At 35.9% G+C, this 24830-nt stretch overlaps 1 protein-coding gene across 1 annotated transcript; it reads right to left on the bottom strand.

Moving 5' to 3' along the window:
* Window positions 1-1606: 1606 nt before the first annotated feature.
* LOC105049212 (lecithin-cholesterol acyltransferase-like 4) lies at window positions 1607-24830 on the bottom strand. Its single transcript, XM_010928787.4, has 11 exons — window positions 24401-24830; window positions 22646-22737; window positions 20397-20515; window positions 18927-19062; window positions 18724-18775; window positions 15499-15599; window positions 14557-14739; window positions 14166-14323; window positions 12913-12967; window positions 8732-8785; window positions 1607-2216 (listed from the first exon to the last, which is right to left on the bottom strand). The coding sequence occupies exons 1-11, from the start codon at window positions 24633-24635 to the stop codon at window positions 1797-1799; spliced, it is 1605 nt and encodes a 534-aa protein (XP_010927089.2). The 5' UTR covers window positions 24636-24830; the 3' UTR covers window positions 1607-1796.

Raw genomic sequence — 24830 nt, 5'->3', positions numbered from 1 at the left:
CTTGTATTGGGTTGATTTGGATCTTGTATTGAGCTTAGGTCGGATCGCATCGGATCGGATCATTTATCTCAAGATCCAAATCAATTCAAAAATCTTTACGGATCAAATCGGATCAGATCGGATCAAAATTTAGTAAATCCACAACCAACCCAAAAGTGAATGGATTCAATTTTAGAATCCGATTTGGATCCACGGATTCTTTAAAATGATTCAGATCAAATCTATATGGGTCAGGTTGAGTTGGGGTCACAGATTAACTCGATCCTTTTGCAGCCTTTGGTTATGGTGAGGGGTGTTTCTAGACTCATCCTGGTAGTTTACTACCACCGAAAACCATCTAATGACTCCCATTGCAACGAGATTTTGGACCACCCCATTGGATCGACATGCGACGGAGAACTCCTCGTCTTTGAGGAGACGCCAAGTGGTCCAGGAACCCTAAACTTTAACCTCATGAGCAAGAAGGTGGGACACATCGTCAATTTTGATGGGACGACCATAAGATTGAACAAAAGCGGCTCTTTCGAGATAGGCATTAACCTGAGCCATTTCAGATGCGAAGGGCACGAAAGCTTTGAGGCATCGACCAGCAGGAGCATTGGAAGCCATGTTAGAATGTTTGGGAGGCTGCTGGTCGTCAGTACCAGTGTAAGGATGCAGTATGTCAGAAGTAGGAAAAGAGTCGGATTTGGGCTGGTGAGGTTCGATTGGTGTAAGCCTTGTATGAGTGGGGTTGTTAGGCTTGGGAGACATATGAAGGGAGGACGGTTGTGGAAATTTACATGCATTGCGCTTGTGGCCAAACTTAAGACAGCGAAAGCATCGGAATGGGTTGCGACAATCTCTTTTGACATCGACGATCTTTAAAATAACACTCCAGGAGAGAAGTGTGAGGAGATTGAGTTCAGCAGCACCTTGCCTGAAGCCGAAAGTGAGCCTTCGAAAACTCTACCTTGAAAGGACCCCGAACAGGTCGGCGTAAGATTTGAAATGAAGAACTCGTTTCAAGATTTGAAATGAAGATCTCGTTTCACGATTTGAAATGAAGATCTCGTTTCACGATTTGTCTACGCTGTTTCTATTGCCTAGAATGTCTAGATATATGATTATGATCCAATCACCGTTCACCGGTGGTGGCTGAGCTTTGACCGTTTTATGTCCCGCCTTAAATATTGCACCGGCTTTTGCACCATTAACCCGACCTAGAGGTGCAGGGCCAAGAATCCCCAGAGCATTGAGCTTCCTCTTTATTTGATAAGCTCCAAGCAGGATTGTGTTTGCCCTTACGAGTGGCAGAGAGACGATGTATGATCTCAACCCAAAAGACCTCGTCCATATGAGGTTAATGCGTCTCGCGTTCCATCATGTCGTTACTGCCAAACCTCACAGGACTCGAGTTTGAAATCTACCTTTTTTTCTGCCTATTTGAATATATTCAATTCCATGATCATTCCATGGATTCAGATACTTAAATGAAGCACTGGTGTATACAGTGCTTCCAGATGGCTAGATCTGTCTCATATTTCAGTCATAGTATTTCCCCTAGCAATTCAGTACTCACTGAGAACTGCTTCTATCAACTCATGATACTGACAGCTGCCACCAATGGAATAACCGGTTACATGTGCATACATATGTCCTCCCAATTCTACATATTTAGCTTGTTTTTAGTCCAGGCCTGCATTTAGCTTGTATACATATTGGAGTAGGTCGGGTGGGTTTGATCCCACAACTATTTACACTATACATTGATGATATAACATATCCATTCAATTCTAATTTAGGATGGGTGTTAGCTATGCACCCGTTGTAATACCCACAGCTCTAATTTCCACATGCTGTCTGCCTTCATGTTGTGGGTGAACAACAACAGTGGCCCGGGCCTCTTCCAGAGGCTGCTCTTTACCCTCGTGAGATACGGATAAAGATCCCATCATGGCAGGAAGGTCAACCGATTTGCTATGAGAACCATCGGTTGCTGAGGATATGATTTCCCATTCTTCCTTGAGAGAAGTGACCTGCATGCTTTCCTCACGATGCTGTTCAATCTCGAAGGCAGTGGGGAGGATTACATAATCGTTCACAGGGTTATAGAAAGGATCCGGTTCTCCTGCCTTCAGCCAGTGTCGGAGTATTCTGAACACATGCCTGTCACAAACTATTCCACGATGATCAGCAGGAACTCCTACTCTTGCCACTGCATCTAGGCCATCTGCCTGCAACAGTGCAAAACCATTTTAGGTAATATGGTAAAGTATGCATATACATTAATGATACCATCTGATCATAATTTGCAGCAACCATACCATCTGATTGGATGCCACCATGGACAAATCAAAAGAACAATAAAGACTAACTTGAGGATGGAGTTAACAAACTCAAAAAGGTTCACAATGTTTTCCCATTCAGGATGGAAAGAGAGGAATAGTCGAGAAGGATATCCCTAATCTCATTAAAATTTCAGGACAGATTTGAAGAACCATTTTCTTGTTTCATGCCATGAAAGCTCAAACTTATTAGACCAAGGTTGGGGGCCAGAAACAGGAACAAATGCATATCTACTTTGTCCACAGATGGAGAGATTTCTTTCCTCAAAAAATCACGAAACGAATCATGTTCCCTCGTCTACTAATTTAGGCAGGTAGATAGTAGTAGATATGGTCAGATACTAGGTTCATCAAACTAAATAAAAAGTTCAACTATAGTATCTCGAAATTGACATGTAACATTGATAAAGATTTTGCATCTCGCGAGATGGGAGATGTCCCAACCATCCTGTCCCGTTCTTATGAGAAAACATGACCGGGACGGGTTTAGGACCATAGAACCCATTCATGTGGGGCAAGAAGAAGAAAAGGAAAGAGGGAGAGTAAGGCAAAATGGAGAAAAGAAAAAAGTAAAAGAAAAGAAAAAAAAAGAAAAAAGAAAAAAAAGCAAAGGAGAAGAAAACAAAAAAAAAAAGAAAAGGAAAGAAAGGAAGGTAGAAGAAAAAAAGGAAAGAAAGAAGAAACAAAGAAAAGAGGGAGAGAGAGGATATCTATCAGAATGCATAACCGAGACTGCTGCAGGATGGGATGGGACAGCGAGGTGTCCTGTTCTTCATCCTGTAGGATTCAAAACCTTGACATTGACCAAGTGAAATGTTTTTATGAAGAACAGACAACAGCATTGAAACAGTTACACCACTAGGAAATTAAAAAGATAAAAAAAAGACAACAATATAGCAGGTTTCCGTTTCTTCTGATCTTTCCCCCTTATGCTCTAGTCTATGCAATGAAATCTCCATCTTTAGCCCCCATATAACTTCTCATAAAACATTGCCTAGTCTTTTGCAAATTTTCCTTTGAGATAACATTTAAAGGGAAGTTTACAGTCTCTTAGGCTTTCTCAAGCATCACAGTTTTTGGCACATTCTGCAATTGCACAAGGTCATCAGCTTTAGTTGTTCTTCTTTTGAAAAAAAAAGTGTCAATGTTTTTGCTATTCAATTATGTTCCAGTATGTCACAATTCTTGAATGATGATATCTTCTTTTTCCATCTAATATACAATTACATCTACCAGCAAATTGCAAAATGGGTATAAGCTACATATAGAAACATCTATGGGGGTACTTGAAGCCTGTATTAGATGCATGTGTAAGAACTACTAAATGTGCATACATGAAGTGTACACCTTAGTAATTAGCATTTTGATAACTGACATTGTACTTAGATATTCCACAAATAGGTTGGTTACCAAACATAAGAGATGGTTCATCATCAATAATGGAACCAAACTAAATTCTTGATGGATATCAAAGTGTTGAAAGAGTTGGTTTATGAGCATTAATTAACAGAGGACCTGCTGTATATATTATCTTTCCCTCTGAACTTGCACTGCTAAAACAGGTGCATACATCATAGGCTATAAATCCCGTGAAAGTTTCAATCAAAATTTTAAAGATCTCCTTTTGGATTCATTATTTGACAAATACATCATCATTCAATAACAATTTGCAGACACCTTAGTAAGAACACTATTCATGTATTTAAACTTGCAAACTACTAAGAATTAAGAATTGATGATAATCCTACAACACCACTGTTGCTGGTTCCAAGTTTGGATGAGAAAGGTGGAGGGTTGACGTTAGACTGATAGCTGGTTGTAAAAATATATCAAAAACTATAAAATGGCTCAAATTTCATATGCACGTTAAAAATTAGAGCATCCCCTGTTCTATATGATGCGCCACAACCTAACCCGATTATGGTAAGAACTGAGGAGTGGGAGGGTTAGCTAGCTCATTGCCCACTAGCCACATGCTACAGTACAAACCAGTTGTATTGACAAATGAGCAAGAGTTGGTTAGGCCAATGCCTCTAAACAACTGGCTACAATATACCCAATTATAGACACAATATGGTAGTAACCTAGTATAGTGGTGGCCAGATAAAGCAATGAGAAGACTAGATACCGTATCACCATACAAAAGAAGAAAATTAGTTTTGCTACATGGAAAGTTGGAACTTTAAATAGAAAATGTAGAGAGCCAATAAATACTTTGACATGTAGGAGAATTAATATTTGCTTGCTTACAAGAAAATAAATAGAGACATAATAAATCTAAGAAGATTGCATATGAGTATAAACTATTATTTGTAGATAAGGATGATAATAGAAATGAAGTAGGGATAGTAGTGGATTAAAAAATGACAAAAATTATACAGGTAAATAGGATAGGTAATAGATTATTAACTATTAAATTAGTTTTAGATGAGAAGATTATTAATGTAATTAGTACTTATTGACTATAGATAAGCTTAGAGGAGAGGGTTAAGAAATAATTTTGGGAAGAAATTAATGGATAATGCAAAGTATTCCTCAAGGAGTGGATAATTATAGTCTATAGATATTGATCAAGATGGGCATATAAAAAAGGATAAAATAGGAATGAGATAGTATATGGGGGGTTCAGTTTTGGAGATAGGAATTAAATGGAAGATTCAATCCTTAAATTTGCAGCAGTTCATGGGTTAGCAATTCCAAATACATATTTTGAGATAAAGGATAAGCACTTAATACCTTTTAAGAGCAGATCAAATTTATCAAAATAGATTACTTTTTAACTAAGAGAAGAAAAAGATCAACATGAATTGATTGTAATGTGATATGAGGAGAGAGTTTGACCACAAAACATAAATTACTATATTTAGATATGTATACTAAGTGGAAGAAGAAAAGGAAAGAAACTAATAAATATCTAAATAATATGAAATTTAAAAGGAAAAATTATTCTAGCTTTTAGGGATAAATTAACTAAATGTGAAAAATTATAATTCAAGGAATGAACCAAAAAAAAAAAGTGGTGGGACCAAACAGCCAACTATATTAAGAGAGTACCTAAAGATGTTTTAGGAGAGAGAAAAAATGACATATATATATATATATATATATATATATATATATATATATATTCACCATCTTGGTACTAGACTCTGTAATAGTAACATCCTATTGCTGACTAAGCTGGCAGCTGGCTAACCTTGAACTTGGTAAAATGAAATGGTTGAATAATTGAAAAATTAGATTATTCATGAATACACATTGAATGCTGAGATTGCACATTGAATTTCTAGTAGTAGATCAATAATAAAAAAATTTTTGTGATTGTTCCAGAAGAAATGAAACAAAAGATATGGTAGAACTAGGATAGTTATTGTATGAGGTCTATCCAATGCTAGATGCAGAGGGGCATAATAGATCGATGTAAACATCATGAACTATCCCATAATAAAACTAGTTATTGCTGATATAATATCGGTACACGGTATGGTACGAGACAGCAAGGCATATCAAGCATCAGTATGGTACGAGACTGCATAGCGGTTCGACACCAGTATAGTAAACCTCGATACACACACATATAAAGTGAAATAATGAGGTATAAAAGGTAATTAGAACAAAATGGATATGCTCTAAACAATGGCCAAAAATAGAAGATGTTGGACATTTCATAAAATGAAAGGAAGCTATGAAAGATGTAAAAGTGTAGTACGGCAAAATATGCAGCATATGATAATTTATATAATAGGTTGGGGTCAAAAAAGGTGAGAAAAAAATTATAAAATACCTAAAACTAGAGAAAGAAAACTAAAGATATTAATCAAGTTAAACGTATCTAAAAAGTGACGATAATAGAATATTAATGAAAGAAAAAGAAATGATGGCATTATTTTAAAAATTATTAAATGAGGATTCACGAAGTGGGGAGAGCTTTAAAAAGAATGCAAAAAAGTAAAGCATTGGGCTATAGATAAAATACATATCAAGGTTTGAAAATTATAAAAGATGTTAGATTAAATTGGCTAACTAACCTATTTAATAAAATTATGAAAACAAAGAAAATGCTGGATGATTGGAGGAGGAATATTATAATAGAGGTGATATATAGAATTTTTCTAGTTATCAAGAAATTAAGTTCATGAGTCACTCTACAAAATTATGGGAAAGAATATTTGAACAAAGATAAAAAAATAACAACTATTGAATTTATGCTTGAAAGATCAACAACAAAGGCTATCTTTTTATTCAGATAATTGATAGAGTGCCAAGAAAGTGATTTGGACTTTAAGAAAGAAAGGTAAAGATAATGGTATGTTGAAATAATTGAGAACATCTATACTGGGGCATTAACAAGTGTTAGAAGATGCTGTACCACAGCAAACTTTTACCAGTCATAATTGGCTCTCATCAAGGATCAGCCATAAGCCCATAACTATTTATGTTAATAATGCATGAACTCGCATCTAATATTCGGAAAACTGTACCATAATGTATGTTATTTATGGACAACACAATATTGATTGATGAAAAGAAAACTAGACTAAATACTAAATTGAATCAGAAAGCTATATTAAATACTAAATCAAAATCATGGAGAAAAACTTTTGAGGATAAGGACTTAAAAATTAGTAGAACAAAGATCGAATGCAAATTTAATGAGAATGGAAATTAAGACATAATTTCAATTAAAATTGATGGACAAGAAATACCACAAAATGATTGATTTCACTATTTAGGATCTATTATACAATATAATGGGGACATAGATGAAAATATATGTAATAGAATTACAACATGTTGGATCAAGAGGAGAGGTGCATCTACAATATTATGTGACAAGCGATTATCTAGGAAACTTGAGGGAAAATATGATAGAATGGTAAAGTTTGCAATGTTGTATGGCTCAAAGTGCTAGGCAATAATAAAGAAAGGGCAGGAGAAAAATTAAGTGTGGTAGAAATAAGAATGCTATGATGGATGTATGATAAAACTAGAAATGCTAGATTAAGAAATTAATATATTAGAGGAGCTATCGAAGTTGCACAACTTCAATACAAAGTGATGAAAAATCGAGTGAAATGATATGGGCATTACAGCGAAGGTCTGAGGAGGCTCCTTTGAGGAGAGGTACTTTGTGTTGAAAGTTGTAAGAAAATAAGAGAAAGATGAAAATTAAAATGGATGAAGGTTATAAGGAAGAATATAAAGAAACATGGAATAATATCAGAGATGATCCTAGATTAGAATACTTGGTGAACTAAGGATCCATAAATCCAACACAATATAGTTGAGGAAAGGCTAAATTATGGTTCACTAAACCGCCCCAAACCAGACTGCTCGGGGCATACCGAACCGTATCGATGGCCAACTGGTGTAGTTCAAGCATTTGATTCAGAATGTCAGTGAAAACAGAGCGAGCGAGAAGGAAAAAAAAGAGAGGGAAGGAGATGAAAAGGCTAGTGGTGGCCTGCTGAAGCCGTCGAGGCTCCACAATCCTCCATGAGAGAGATTAGGAAGAGAGATAAAAAGAGGGGGGAGGGAGAGCAGTAGAGGGAGGAATAGGTGGTAGGGAGGCCGTCGGGTGGCCATCAGATGGCGGAAATCCAGCCACAACAGCCACGGGTTCGAAACAGGGGACCCACCCTTGTTCATCATTTTTTTAAAAAACGTGATAAACAAGGACCCTCTCCTATTTCGAATCCGTGGTGGCAGCAGGTGCATTTCCACTGTCCAGCAGCCAAGGCAGCCACCCAACGGCCTCCCTGCCACCTCCTCCCTCCATTTTTTTCCTCTCCCTCTCCGTCTCTCTCTCTAATCTCTCTCATGGAGGATCGTAGGGCCTCGGAGGCCTCGGGGTCACCCTCTCCCTCCCCTCTCTCTCTCTTTTCTTTCCTCCCTAGTTCTCCCTCGTTTTTGTGTCAGTTTGGGCTTGGTATAGCCTGGTATAGAGATATACCAACTCGTACCGTCGATCAGCCAGTACGGGATCTGATTTTGAGTCAGCAAACCTTGGGCTAAATGATTGTGATTGTAAATTATATATCCTTGAAAAGTCTATTTATGAATTTTCTTGACATAATGTTAGAAGAGACATTAGTAACTAGTTTATATCACACTGAAGGTATTGTTTAGGAAGAATTAAGGGCCTGTTTGTTACTGCTCTTTTCTTACATTTTTTGTTTGAAAAACCCAAGAAAAAATGAACTACACAACATGTCTCATGAAACTTTTTTTTTTTTCAAATTGAATAATAGATCTTTTGTGCAAATGCTATCTTCAACGCCAATCTTCATGTGAAACTTCACTAATTTGTATATGAAAAAAAAATAAAAACAAAAACAATACCAAGCAGGTTATAAAGTTTTACTCAAGTACAAATTATTCTTGAAGAATATGGGATATCATACCTTTGCTGATTCTGCTGGAACTGTCCCATCACCATTAACGCAAATATATTTTATCTGAAAATTTTTATAAGAACTTTTTAGAAACAGTAAGTCATGACACATAATATTCACTTCAGGTTCAACATAAAGCTAAAAAGGAATGATGGAAACATATGCAACAAAAGAAACTCAGCTAAGTCATGCCACCTGATATTCATTTCACTTTTAATGTCAAGCTCAACAGATATAACAGAACTTATGCAACAGAAGAAACTTAGCCCTTCATACATGCTTAACAAGATGGTTTGACGGTAGTAAAATCACACAAGTACTAAATATAGCATATTCTCAAAATATAGTGGATAGATACCATGTGTGGAATAAAATGTTATAAAGAGATGCATAATCGGCATTGCTGAAAAAGTAAGAAAGGAAAAAGATAGACCAAAGTAAGAAAACTCATAGAATATGAGAATAGCCTGAAGGAACAACTTTTAAACTTGATCCTGGAATTATTCTTTTTCTTTCAAATAATTATGGGATGGTATTTATATTGTTGATTAGTCTTTCACTATGTGGGTCCTGTATAAAAATTGTAAATACTATGATAAAGATGACAGACAAATGAAAAAGGCCTGGAAGGACAGCATGCTGGAATGCTTAAGATCATCGAGGACTGAAAAAAAATGGTAGAAAGATCAGTATAAACACACTGTGAAGCAAGAGATATTTATCTTGGTCAGGAGAGTAGCAAGTCTTCCCATAATTACCAAACTTTTCAGTCACACAAATAATGCATTTTAAAGATATGAGAAGTTAGCCGAGCATCTTAAGTTCACAAGACAACTTCAATGAGGTCAGGAAATTGTTAAGACAGAGTACAAAGATCCTAAGTCATGAGTAAAGAGCAGCTAGCTACTATCCTCTTACCACTAAACAATACAGGACCCTTATGAGATTTGGTGATATAAGAGAACGTGAAAACTTTCTGTAGGTGTCCATAACTATAAAAGAAGCCAAACCTCTCATGGAAGATGACCATGAGTGTAGTAGTAAAGGAGCTACCATAATGCACATCCATTGTCATGAATTGCTCTAGCATAAACACAAGCATAGGAGCTTGAGAATGAGTTAAGAGACAGATCTCAAGATGAAGCAGATGAGGAAGCAAATCAACTAAGAGATGATAGCATTGAGGAAGTAAGATTGCCAAAAGTGGAGGATGGGAAAAAACAGCGGAAAGGAAGGAATGTAATGGAGAATATGCTCAAGGATCAAAATAAGTTTCCCGCACTCATGCTCAAGATTGTATTCCAAAAGGATGGTTATCAGCTGTTTAATTAATGGAAGGAAAACAGGCATAACTGAAGTTGACAAACAAGAGGATTTTAGAGGAGAATAGTACAAGAAAAGTAGGATTACTGAAACCATGAATAACATAAGAAAGACATACAAGTTGTGAATGATTCAAGTAACAGCGGAATGCAGCAGTGAGAAGAATAAACTGAGAAATATCAAAGATGCCATAATGTTTACATACAGAAGCTCTCATTGTTTAGACTTGAGAAAACACCAAGGTTGAAGAATGTGTATGTACTGTGATGCGATTAAATTAAGTTTAAATAACTGTCCCAAAATGGTGCGATAAGACTTGATAGTTATGGTTATACAACATATAACATGACTCACTTCAGGCACAAAACTTGTGCCTTTTTTTCCACATATTAGTGACTGGATTTAATTATTTTCATACAATGGACAAAGCGAAAACAATGCAGCCAATAGCAAGGGAAAGGACACGGCCAAGGGGTTTGGAGGCCTCACTAGCGATTTGGAGGTTGGGATGTTTGTACAGATTTAGAATGGCAGATAGGCAGTGCAAAGCATGTTGACACGGTTGGCTTGCTTCCCCAGCATAGTGCTTTCGACTCTGCGGGAACCCTGATCTCGAAAAAAGCCCTCTACCCCACCCGTCAGTGGTCTGACCTTCCCATCTGTGCGGTTTGTTTCCTACCACCAAGAAAGCGTGGAGTATGCAACTTATAGTCGAAGACGTCATTGGAAAGAAGATGACCTCACCGATGGGAAGTGTGTTCGTGGGTCTATCCACAGTCTCTTCCATCCCATCTGGAACTCTGTCTCGATCTTCATTCAGTGGGAGCATAAGGGGAAGGAGTCCACTGCATCCTCAAGGTCGAGCTCAGAAGAGGATCGAAAGAATCCACTCATCCATTGATGGGATCACTTGCTTCACTACTTGCGAAAAGGCCCACCTCAAATGGTGGATCACATAGAGTCACTCAATGCCAGAAGGAAGATCTCCTTTCAGTCCTATATGACTCCGCCCCATCCACTGCCTTGCAAACTCACTCCGCCAAGACCCAAGACGATCATGAGGGAGAGCTCCTCCATGATGATCCTCTCTTTTCAGGTCTGGTCCTAGGTCCCATGCTAGATTCAAGTCCAAGTCAGCTGTTGATCATCATGCAATCATGGAATCAAGTCTATCCAACCACTGGTGATGATGGTTGATCTTAAGGATGAGGTGGATGGACTTGCAGAGGGTGAGGGTGGATATAGTGAAGAGGGAGAGGAAGAATTCTCAGATGGCAAAGGAAAGAAATCTCAAGGGAATTATTTGATTTTTTTCACATCAGGTTAATGTAACAGACGGGGCAATAGGTTCTTTTCACATCATGTTAACTAAGGGTAAAGATGTGTTTTTGTTTTCTTCAAATTCAATTAACCATGGACCATGATCAAGTCCCATGATGGAATCTTAACCAAGGTGGCCCTGCTGAATTATTCAAGAGTTTTTCAAGCTGGCTTGCATATATGCATAATAGTGAGTGTTGTACGCAATAAAGCAAATGGAAAGGTATCATATTCAGAAAGATCCAAAAGTGTAACACTTATATTACCACTCCCAGAAAACAATCAATAGAGTCCTCAAGATCAAAGGGTTTAGCATGCTTACTATTTCAAAGAGAAGAGTTGTATTGCCTGTAGATTGTGAAGAAAAAGCACAGAGATAAATAACTAAGGGAGCTTCTCTGAATTAAGTAATCCCATAACTGAACATGTGAAAACATATGGTGAAGCAAAAGAAAAACCACAAAACAAGGTCAAAATGGCCGAATTCTAGATTGCAGTGCTGTCAGAATTATAAAGACAGTAACAGTGGTGTATCCTGGCACTGCTAATACTTAGCGAAGGAAGCTTCAATTGCAGAAAAGCTAGCAATCATCTAGGGACTCCAAAAAAAAAAAAAAAAAAAAAAAAAAAAAAAAAAAATATATATATATATATATATATATATATATATATATATATAGTTAATATCAGAATCATGCAGTGTAATCAAGCCTTCATCTCCCCCGACAATTAAGAAAAGAAGTCACCCCTTGATTCCTAGTGTTCTCATACAAACTGAAAGTAACAATTCAAATACTGAGTTTCCCCTGATTAAGTGAAAATAGCTATTTAATATTCAACCGAGTGACAGACTAAATGGTGAACCCAAATGAATGACTTCAATAAGAACAATGACCAAGAGATAGACTCGATATGGATTTGTCTAGGCAGACCAAAGTTGTGACAGTTGAGCTAGCAATGAACTCATCTGTTTGCTTAAAAAATGCAACAAGCTAGTTTGCCACAGCATCCCCTATGTCATGTGAATAAAATCAGATCAAGAAGCTTGGATTGGCAGAATGATGACACCATTTATTTCAAATCAATTTACTGATGATGCCACCATTAAATGGTTCTACAAATTCTAGTACACAATTCCTAGTGCTTCCAAGCACTGTGCTCTCATTTTTACCATATTGTGCACAGATGAAGTTTATAAATGTAGTTTACATATTTTCTATATGCTAAGACTTGTACGTGTGTTAAACCATCAATTAAAATAAACTTGCACAATTTGTTCTATGATTAGTGCTTGATAAATCATGGAGTAAAACAAGGAACAAGGTTAAGGAATCTAATAACAAAAGTAATTAAAGATTTGATCATTTATGGTTTTCAGTTTTTTAACCTATTTTTCCTGTTAAACAATTCCATAACTGAAGTCTGTCCACTTATATGCTAACACCATATAACTTGTGTGACCAGCTATCTATATCAAAACTCTCAGCAACACTAACAGAGGGTCCCTTCCATTATGATGAATAAACATTCAGCAAGGAAAGACTAACCTGGGCACACAATAATTGCTCTAGATCTGAAATTGGTGCTTCTTCACTCCCATAGCTGTAATGAAAGTTATTAGTAACTATCAATAAAATTCATTTGTCACAAACATATTCTTGCAATGTCCATTAGACATAATACTCCATCATGATGATGAACTTTGTAGACAGGTTGTAAACATGATGGACTTGGAATATCAGCATTTACAACCATAATTTTAGAAAGTAAACATCAAGGACATTAAGGATGTACAGCCTTAAAATTGATGAAAAATCTTATATTCTTGAATGCATAATGGCTGCACAGTATGTTGATACTCATGCATTTGATGCAAAGTGGAACATAATTCTAGAAAACATTTCATGATTTAGAAAATCAAAAGTAATTTCCTAAAAATGTTAGAATAAAAAGGGAGTGAATTGGAATGTGTAGTGAAGTGAGAAGGTTTTTCATAGGAACAGTTTGGAGGTAGTTAGAAAGAAAAATTTTGCATTAAACTTTTATTCTCCGGCTGTTCCCAAGTAGCTGAATTTTGGTTCAGAATCACAGATATTTGACTCTGTCAGCTTCAGGTCCAGGATTGAGACCCACTTGAAAAGCCAGGTCAAATTGAATCCATTTTTTGTTTAAATGCTGGTCAGCATGGCATGGCACAGCAAATGCACGCTGTGTCAAAGCCTTGTAGGCAAACGGTAAGGCACCATACTAGCTACATGCCAGAATTTAACACGCTGCCATGCCAGTACATTGCTAAGCAGTCACCATGCCAGTAACAAGCAGGGACAGCACCAACATTTTACTTCATGTTTTTTATTGAACTTTTGGGTTGGGTCAAAGTAATTAGGTGATTTTTTTTAATTTTTTACTTATTGCCTCTGATTAGATTACTTGTTAGATCCAATTTATTTTGCCTGGTACATCAAAGACTTGGGCCTAGTTTTGGGGCCTCAATGCCCAAAGCATTTTGCACTTAAGCACAAATCACCAAGATCCAGGTTTAAAACTGTAATTGTCTTGTTATATAATGCACTGGTTGAGACAAGGACAACAAATTTTAGCCTATGGTTTTCCAGATTTTGTTATCTGAAGCATGTCTATATCTAGATTTCAGAGGCATTATAGTAAAACATTGGAAAGAAAATGCCAGTAGAAGTATGTCAAACTGATTCCAGTACTAGTCAGTCTAAATTCTAGATAAAGACCATGCAAGTGTATAAAGAAAGCTCAAAAAATGTCAAGAAAAGATGCAAAAGCATACCAAATAGTGTGAGGTGTTGCCTCATTAATCCCATATATATTATAAAATTTCACTGATGTAGGAAGCTTAGCATTTGATAAAATTCTGCGAGTTTCATTTGCCCATTTCAAAATTTCTAGGTTGAACGGCAAGGAAAGCTGCATCCCATCATATGTAACCTGCAAACATAAGGTAAACATCAGAGCCTCGTTGTCAAACGATAGGATCTACAAACCAAACGCAAAACACATTGGCAATAAAAACATCATTAAAATTTTATAGTGAAGGAAAAAGGAGGAAATATATGATGACTAGCAATTTGGGAAAACATCTCAATGGTACAAGCAGAACTACCAAAGAAACTTTTGCAAGCAAGAGTCTACAATCTGTTAGACCATACTTTGTGACTTACCGTGTTGCCTGAAAGAGCTTTATTCATTAAAATTACAGCTTCCGATGGTTCATATGACTCCAGCATGGTACTAAATTCACCAGAACTATCCTGCTTCTTGGCCCATAGTTGCAAAAGAGGAAAAATATCCCAAGAAAAATCGGGGCAAGCCATCAACTCATATATGGATGGACATTCAATCAGCTGAAAAAAGAGCACCCTTTAAGGATAAAGTTTGAATCAAACAATTCCAAAAAAAATACAAAAAACATAGAGACAAAAGATGATAACATGATATTCAGTTGATATCTTTTGATTGATGGCAATCTATACATCAAATATTAATGCAAGAACTATGGAGCAATATGACCAATAGTTGTGGACTATATGTTTAGATAACTTTAGAAAATTGTCAAAACTAAGTTACCATTATATATAATAAAAGACCAAAAACAATGATTTCTCTGAAAATTGTTTGCTAATAAAAAACAAAATTAATACTTTAGATGAGGATATTAGATATTCACTTCTTGTTTAAACAAGGCAAGAATAGAAACTGGAAGAAGCTAAGCAAAGCATCAACATTTTGCTGTCCGTGCCATTTTAATTATTTTGGAGAACATTATAAGATTGACTGTAAAACATTGAACACATGGTGCACGTCCCATGTATAGAAGGGTGCCATACCAAAATACGGTACACCTGCCAACTCTAGCACAGAAGAAATGAGATGCCATTCCATGTGTCAGAATGCAGTGGTATTTCAGTTCATAGATAAACATTTATTATGATGACTCTAAAGGAACATATAGCCCCTGATTATTTTTTATAAAAATTTTTTTATGAAGAAGAGTATTTGATTGCATAAAAATGTCAAGACAGAAATAATGGTATTGATAGTCCTACAAATAATCCACACACCCAGACATCTCCCAAAGGGAAAAATAAGGAAAGGAAAATTACCAGCTGTTGCATGCTCCATTTGGAAATGAAGAAATTTCCTTCCCACCCTTCCACAAAGGACATTCCATTCAAGAGGCTACTTGTAATGTATCCAGGTGCACCTGCCCATAGAACATTGAATTGAAGTCTCCATATAAATTTTCTCTTCAAAAAGCACCCACAAAGAATTAACCAACAAAAGACAAACAGAATTAGTTACATAGGAATTTAGAAGTGCAAAAAGGATCTGCTCATGACATCAAGCAACATCAAACTTTTAAGTAATAAACCAAACTTTTAAGTAATAAACCAGATGTTCTCTTTGAAACCAAAATGCCAATAGGTAAAAAGGTCAGGTTTTGCATTTTATACTACAGAAAAGCTACACTATATCCCTATAAAATTTTAAAATTTTAATGCAGTATGGCATGATGAAAATACAACATCCAACCAATCCAAAATTCAACTGTACAGCAAGAAGCTAGTTGCGCACCATTAAATCAACTCAAACATAAAGCATAAAATACAGAAAATCTACAACTGAGAATCCAGAACCATTAAACTTTTAAAGTTGCAGGTTACCACCACAGAGTTCAATCAAGGAAACTCATCTTCTTTTCACTTAAGCTAAACCTTAAGGATTCAAATATATTTGAATTTCATTGTAGTATTGAAATTATTGCAGGGCTTTCATAGATAAATTTTTACACATAAAATATATATTATATAAACATATATGTTATATATAACGAGGCTATAGAATCCCTGGATCATTCTTCTCATTAAATTTTATATGAGGAAAGGTAGTACACCTAAAGGAGTATTTGTCAAAGGTCAACAAGTACAATTTTGGAGTACAAAACATGGACAATAAAGGCAATTCATTGCATCACAAGTCAGCCATAGATCTTTTGTGATCCCCTACCAATCCTGATATATCTTATGTATAACTTCAATATATTTAAATCAGTTTGATGTAGGACACAACATTAGCTGAATAGGTAATTAGCAACCACAGAGCAGAAGAATGAGAAAAGTGACCACATCCTTCCTAATGTATCACAGCCCTGTAAATACCAGTAGGCAATGGGAAGATCCTACGGAGGTAGAAATTATAACCAGAAAGGATGAAGTACCAGCTCATAATCAAATAATTGAAATCCATCAAGCTTGGATTGATAACAACCCAAAGACCACTCCGGATGGACCTGTTGTTTTTGGATTTATTGATAAAAAAGAATGAAAGTTACCGATAAAACTAATCACCCCCATGTTCAAATAAAATAGCAAATGACCCAGAATGAAATTTCAAAGAGAATGATGGTACAATATGGCAAAAAGAAATCCCCACAAGATGGAGGAACTGTTGGAAGTATAGTAATTGTCAGGAATTGCTGGGAACCAGTGTAGGCCATGATTCTTTTGCAAGTGACTTGCAGAATTTATAATTGCAATATTGATAATGAATTTCACTGCATAAGTATAACTTGAGATGCAGATCAGGAGTTAAAATTTGATGATCTCGATATTCTGTAGATGAAGATATCAGCAAATGGACTTGAGATCAGCTCCATCTTAAAAAAGCACGCACTATTTAAATACCAAAGAAGAAATATGCAAAGTGATTACAACATGAAAGTTGGACTAGCAATGGCCAAATCAGTTCATTGAAGTATATGACCATAAAAATGCATTTGATTTCTATTACATTATCATTAAATTGCAGTTCTACATTTATGTTTTACAAACTGAATGTCCTTTGAGTCAAAGTATAAATCTTGGTGACATTTCTCATTACATAGGTCCATATCATCATTTGTCTAGTGCAATATGATATGCAGCAAGGGCCTTTCATCTCTTTTATTTTTTTTCTTTACTTGACTTCCAGAATAACATATCATTTGTTTTAAGTTTTCCACATCTTCCTTATATAATGCCTTCTAATAGATTCTCCATGATTATAAGAAAACAATGAAGCAAAAAGAATGGAACTAGTGGCTGATTGAATTCATGTTTAGGTCTAATGGGAGAACATAAAAGGAAAGAAAAAAAGGTTTACTAGAATGAGTTGCCAAAATGTTAGAAAAGTAATTTAAATAAAAATTTAAGATTCTAAGCTAGAAGGATAATTGACTGCCTTACAATAGCTGAAATATATTAAATTCTGGAAGAAGGTCCAGCTAAAGATGAAAATATAAGAATATACACGGCAAAAAGGTTTATTTTTTCAACATGAGGACAAAAGCATATGAGTTATGACATTGTAATTCTGATATGGATGCAACTTGAGACTGGAGAAAGTGATGCCCCAGATGCATATACTAATCCATGGCCTTCACACTGAAAATCTGAAAGCTTTTAGAATTCTCCAATCCCTATTAGAATTTTCCTACAGAGAAAGTTGGTGCTACAGTAATGAATGTGCTTTTGAGTTCAATTAATTTAAACCAAAGGAAATGATCCTCTATATTTGTAAACAATGATTGTCTGATAAGAACCACTAGGATATAAATAATTAATCACTGAAAATCTATTGACAAAGAGGTTAACCCAACGTGTCCTACCTCAGGAGCCAAAAAATTAAAAAGAACTATATAATTGCAGATAAAGGTAGTTCTAAAATTTTATCGGACATAACAAAATATATAATAACCTAAAACAAACCTTTCATCACCAAAGATCATTCCATGATTTAACTTTCAGAAAAGAATTTGTATGATCAGTTGGTATCTTCTACACGATTAGGTTAAAAAAAATTAAATTGCTCACTAGGATATTCCATCAAAATCACTCAAATACACAGTACAAGTTAAATTCCACAATGAAAATGTCTAAATTTAGAAGCAATTTCATATCATGAATTTTCTGGTACATTTTACTGGCAACTATACAATTAGCATAAGAGAACCCATTCAATCTTTTCTAGTTGGAGACAGTAAACTCAAAAAGTTCCAGTGCAAAAAATGATTTGAAAGAAAGTGAAAAAGTCAACCATCCCTTCCACAGATAAGTAAAGAATATCACTTAGAATTGTCTATGTTCTTTTTGCTCAAAATTTCAAATGATATACTTCAAATATTTCCCATGAGCTAACCAGTTGACGGTCAATATGACTCTCGATTTCTCTGTACAACTAAATTTTTCAAGAATTTTTTCTGATCCCATGCTTTCTTCTATATTTTCTTATCTTCAGTTTGGCAAACAAGATAAAACTTTGAAAACATTATGAGCATTATCGTCTGTTACCTTGAAATGGTGCAGCAATTGCAATCCAGCTATTCACATATTTCTCAAAAATCTGAGGAACATTAACAATGTGATTAAAATATTTCCATAAACAAATGGATTTTCAAAAAATCAAAAGTGATGAAAGTACATGAATATTTGTGAACACATGTGGATAGAGAGAGGGGAGAGAGAATTGGTGAAAGGAAAAGTCACATCCTTACATCGCTGTGCAGACACATGAAGCATTTCACCAGCAGCCCGCCCATTGAATGAGTTATAATGTTCAGCTTCTTTTCTCCAGATGATGTATAAATTGATTCTAATTTTTCAGAGAACTTATCTAGAGTTTCCTGAAGCCTGAAAAGATAAGAAAAGAAAAAACAACAGCAGCAAAGATATAAGAGCACTTGGTTCCCGAAAAAATAAATCCATCAAAAAAAAATATTTACCCAAAAGGGCTAAATCAGAAAATCTGATGTGATTACCTACATGTCGGCAAATACTTTATATATCATTACTTCACATTAAAACTGACACTGCGACTGCTCCATGTTTTATGTTACCAATTCCCCCTTTTATTGGATTAATGCCAGTGCCCCCTCTTTTTTACTACATGCCAAGTAATGAAAGCAGTGCTGTAGATTCACTCAGAGCCAATCAAAGAAGGAACTTGATACCACATAACTGGGATATCAAATTCCATATTGCTATCTAACTTTATATAGAATCAGAAATCATAACATTTATCAAGCTAAAGGATATTTTACTGGGGGTGCAAAGACGGGACAAATAAATTTCTGCAATAGCTTACAATGACAAAATGAATCATGAAAATACTAAACTACAAAAGAACAAGTGATAATCAGATATATTAAGATTCAAATGTTGTAGATTAGCTATAGTATCGCCAGGGTGACTACAAGGACATGGAGAAGAGTGATGAACACCAAAAAGTGGCAGAGGTAGACAACTAAGGTGGGAGCAAGGTAGAGAAGGTGACGGGGGATGAGAGCTGGGCATGCCGCAGGAGGACTGTAATGGGGCTGATAAGGGTCTTTTGCAAGTGGAAACAAGATAAGGATCAGAACAACAAAAGGCCAGTACTCCTTGGACGAGCCACCTTCAACTCCGTCAGCTATTTCAAACAGCTATGGCCCTTTGACCACTATAGTGATGTTTCACCTCCTATTCAACTCATGTTCTCCAACAAATACTGCCTAAAAACAATACTTATGCCTCTGCCCTCAATTCTTTGAAATAGGGTTTCATTCAATAACAGAGTGCAAATAATGATGCAAGTGAGATGAAAGACTTAGGAGGTGATTTGCACTTTCAAACTAAGAAACAATTTCTTATTAATAGAATGATATTTTAGTCAAAACAACCATTACAGTAGTCATTGTCTATATAGTGGATATGGAAGGTTTAAAATTATTCATATCATAAAGATTATTATATGCATTATACCAATTAATCATAACAAATAGACACGAATAAATGCTCTAAATAAAAACTTTGCATCAATCTATGTACGGAAGTATAACAAAAGGTGTTATATTCCTTTGATCTCTAGACCTATTAAAGTCAAAATGAACGAACTTTGTTTCATCAAACATTCACAATAGGGGGGAATGGAGAATATTTCAGCAAGGAGAATGTCATATGATCAAGTCAATTTCAAAAACACATACCTGTTACTCTGCCGAAAATCATATCCAAATCCAAAGAGGGTTTTACCCTCTTGGTATCCCCATTTGATCATTTCCTCTATCATATCATGATAATAGCAGACACCATCACGTCCAACAATCTGAAAGAGACAACTTCTTTCAAAATAACTTAACAAACTGAACATAGTTATAAGGATATGAATAGTATCTTGCTATGAAAGGCCAGGTTACAAGATGGAAGCTGATCGGTAAATGTAATATGGCACTAGCAAAAAATATTATCAGTACCAATACATAATGTTCTATAGACTGTGACCCACAAAATACACAATATCAAGTAAACTGTAAGATTGGTTCACTTAAAGGGTGAGGAGATGTAGCCAAAACACACTTAAGAGAGAGACAGAGTGTGAGGGAAGCTAAGAGTGAGGTTTCCAGAACCGAGATAAACTATTAGCTATGTTGCATGGGTTCGGGCATGGGTTTCTAGTGCAGGTTGTGTACCTAGGACTCATATTGTCTTATTAGAAATATTAGGGCTTGGGGTGTCCATGAAAAGATATCCAAAAGTTGGGTACCCATACATGGACATCTTGTATTTTTGTCTAAAGTTCCAACTTAAGAGGCATAATTTGCTGCCATTTTATAGGTAGTCTTTACACAGCTGCATTTAACTTATCCTCATCCATAATTAGGCCTCTTTTTATATACAGCTGATCTCATACTTGTTTCGTACACATCTATGCACATGATAGGGATTAAAATAAAATATAGATCAAAATCAAGGACTGGAAACAAAATGTCCAGTTGACAGGAATGGGATGTAAGATATCAGTCAAACAAAGAGCAAGAACTCAATGATTCTCTTTTAAAAATACAACCGCATGCACTGCATGTCTCTGGCCCTAATAAAAGGGGAACACCTAGCTGCTTTCTTTTCTCCTTAGTACTGACGTCAACACCTCTTCTCCATTGGATCTACCTGTCGACCACAGCCATGCATAGCCAATCTTTCCATCTACCTTCCAACCATGGCAATTGGCCAACATTATCTGCCCAACCCGACCTACCATCTGCCCATTTCTCCAGGTATCCCTCCTCATCTGGATCTGCTCCTCTATCTATCCGGCCTCCCAAGGTTGGATTCTTTTAACTGCCATGTCAGATGTCTAAGTTGAGGCGCTGGACCTGTATCCCATGTTCATACCCCTATCACGTCATGTTAACATAGGTATCTTGGCTATGATGTCAAATCCGGACATCATAGACTATTGGTAAGGAGTGGGCGGACCTAAGTATCTACCACTGTTCGCATGTACTAATGCCATTGTTTTATTGCTGACTGCAAGGAAATCAAATCTACGGAAAGCTTCCATGAAGAAAGAAGAGAGGAGCAAAAGTTGTGGAGATACACGCAAAAAGTTACAAGAAGACATTACTAACCTTGAAGATCTAAAAATAGTGGTTAGAATTACAATTGTAAGTTCCAATACCATGAAGGTTAATTCCCAACTCCATGATTAAAATATATATCAAATCTCTCAAGGAAGCAGAAGAAAGGTCCCTTAAGAAAATGATTTTCAGCAAAATTCTGAAGCAACCTAGTCTTCAGACCACCTAATTGTGGATAACTAACATGCACCAAGATTAAAATAATAACAAACACGAATATGAACATGACAGAACCATCCTTAAAATAGAAAAAAAGACACCACATAAAAGTCAGATCATAAAGCTAACAAACACTTGTTACTTAATATGACTGGTGTTAATTATCTGTTGAATCAAACCAATAAATTTAGTAGTCTTACCCAACTAGCTGGAACTCTTTGCTGAAGAATTTCAAGTGCAATAGTCGACATTCTTAATAAAATATTTCATGAGAACCAAAGAAAAACATTATCTATAGTATCATATGAATATACGAAGCTTTTTAAACTAACATAAACTATAGGAGAGCCTGATTCTGACATTCATGAGCGTGTAAACTTACTTAATTGTATTTCCAGTCAATAAATGCACTACTTGCTATCTTACTGATCCACAATGATGAATTCTGACAATACTCTAAATATATATTTTAAAAAGACAATATTCTAAATGTATTAGGTTATTAACACAAAACTAATTAACAAATCAATCCTCTGAAAAAACATTGTGTAAGATTGCACCATGGTTATGCATTGACCTTCTAAATAATAATAAGTTTTTTTTTTAAAAAATAAAAGTTATCTATTAGCCAACTCAAGAGGAAGGATAAATGTGTTTACCATGTCTGGGTCCAACACATCGATTGCATATAGCCCATACCTATCTTCAGGCACGATGATTTTTGTTTTTTCATCTAAAGAAACTGTTTTACCTGCTCCAAAGCATTCAACAAGACATATATCAGTTCCCAATTCGATTGGCTTTAGTATAAAATATTGTCGCATGGTATTTTAGGCTCCAGGAAGCATGCAATATATTCATGCTGAGACTATTACACAAATAGTTTCTAATAATAGTGCCCGAAATTCTAGTTAAGGGTTAGAAAAAGCACAGATTGCATTACTAAATATGGGTTAAAGGGTGTAGTCAACTATTGTTAACCAGCATTGGCACTAGCATGATTAAGTAAACAGGACAGTCAAAGAAAACATATAGCATTACCATATTGCCAATACTGTATGTTGATGTTAATAAAACCTGAATAAGAACTTTCCTTAAACATCAAGTAATTAAGATAATCAAGCTTGACAGAACCCACTAAAATCCTTCCAGAATGCCAGATTATCAGCATTGAGGTCTAGGGAGTGAATATTTATAGATACACATACATACATACACCATACATACACCATACACACATACATACATATATATGTACATATGTATGCATGTATGTATACAATCATTCAGAATACCTCAGAATCTCGTCTCAATTGATCAAAACCATAATAAAGCTAGTCCGGCCAAGAGACAAATAAATAAGCATCGCACTATTTTCAGCATTTAAAAATAACGTTTTCTCAATTTCATACTGAAGACATATATAATATAAAATATAAAAAAATAGAACAACATATCAGTAGAAGAGCTTATGATCTACTATTCCTGACCAGCTCCAGCCGATGGCAAATTAAATTACGAAGTGAAGTAGAGTTTAACTACAGTGCGAATATAATCTTACAATACCTCAAGAAGGCGCATCTTTTAGATGGGCTAGACACTCTAAATGAGCTTGCATATACCAAGTTAACATGGCATGAAAGCCACGATCTAAACTCAGCAATAAATATCCTTTACTTCAGTCTTTGTTTGGTTCATAAAGATCGGTTTGATTAAATCACTGGCTTTGATCAAGTATAATGTTCTTTAGGATCTAACTTGTAGTGGCTTATACATATTAGGGCAGGCAATTACCAAAATGTTGAGGAAGATTGATAAAATTACATTCCATTTTCATTTTTCAGCTCTTTTCTATTGGATGACAAATTCTTTGCTCAGTTCTAGCCCTTCTAGGGCTTAAGGATTCACCCTCTATCATCGATTTGATGAAAATTAAATTCCATCTCTTTTCCCAAGATCTAGCAATTTTTCAAAAACTGTTTCAGAGTTAGCCAATAAAAACATAAAATCAATAATGGACCCGAAGATAAATTCAGCATTCTAATCCAAAAGATCGTCCAAACCAAAACCTACTTAAAGACAAGTAAAGCATGAATTTCCCATCAAAACAATTAAAATTGTTTGTTAAAAAAAAAACACAGTAATAGCATGCCAGCAGGACATCTTCCAAAGAAGAGAGGGTGCCAAGCAGCTGGACTTGGTCCTGTTGGCTGAGATGACCAAGGACGGGTGAGATGACCAAGGATGGGTAGAGAATTATGCTTTGACGCCATGCTACGGAACTTGGCAATACCAGCTCCCATCAACAAATTTAATCACATTATTTTTTGTTTTTGTTGATCAAACACAATTTTTTTCCATAAATCTTTCTGCGCAACCAATTTAATTACACCTCCTATAATTCTTCAACTTACCAGTGGAAGGATCAAACCGAGACCACAGCTTCTTCTGGAACTCATGATCGGCCCCCAGAATCCGAACCCACACCCGCTCCTCATTCCCATTTTCATCAACAGCATTCAGTATCGAACCAGCAATCCCCGGAACCAGCAGAACCGGATCAAGATTTGGGTTTATCAGGGGCTGCTGCTTCTTAACCAATTTCAGCCAAAGCTCAACCGACTTTATCAACTCCTCCAACACCGCCATCCACAACAACTCAAATCCAATGAACCCCAAACCACCAACTCCTTAGTAGACCTCCCAAACCCTCGATCGAGGAGGTCGGACTGGGCCTCCGGCACCGGGGGATTGGAATCTGATAAAAATTAAGAAGAAGTTGGACGAGGATTAGAGTTGGGGAGGGGATTTGGAGAACGGATTAGGGTTTCGGAGAAGGCAAGG

Source organism: Elaeis guineensis, chromosome 7 (assembly GCF_000442705.2).
Source record: "Elaeis guineensis isolate ETL-2024a chromosome 7, EG11, whole genome shotgun sequence".
Classification (NCBI taxonomy): Eukaryota; Viridiplantae; Streptophyta; class Magnoliopsida; order Arecales; family Arecaceae; genus Elaeis; species Elaeis guineensis.
This window is presented reverse-complemented; position numbering and strand designations above follow the sequence as displayed.

Coding starts and splice junctions, on each gene's coding strand:
- LOC105049212 (XM_010928787.4), bottom strand. CDS start 24,635: ATGGCGGTGTTGGAGGAGTTGATAAAGTCGGTTGAGCTTTGGCTGAAA. Junction 20,516..22,645: donor ATGTGTTGGACCCAGACATG/GTAAACACATTT, acceptor TGTCTCTTTCAG/ATTGTTGGACGTGATGGTGT. Junction 14,740..15,498: donor AATGGAGCATGCAACAGCTG/GTAATTTTCCTT, acceptor CTCTTTTTTCAG/CTGATTGAATGTCCATCCAT.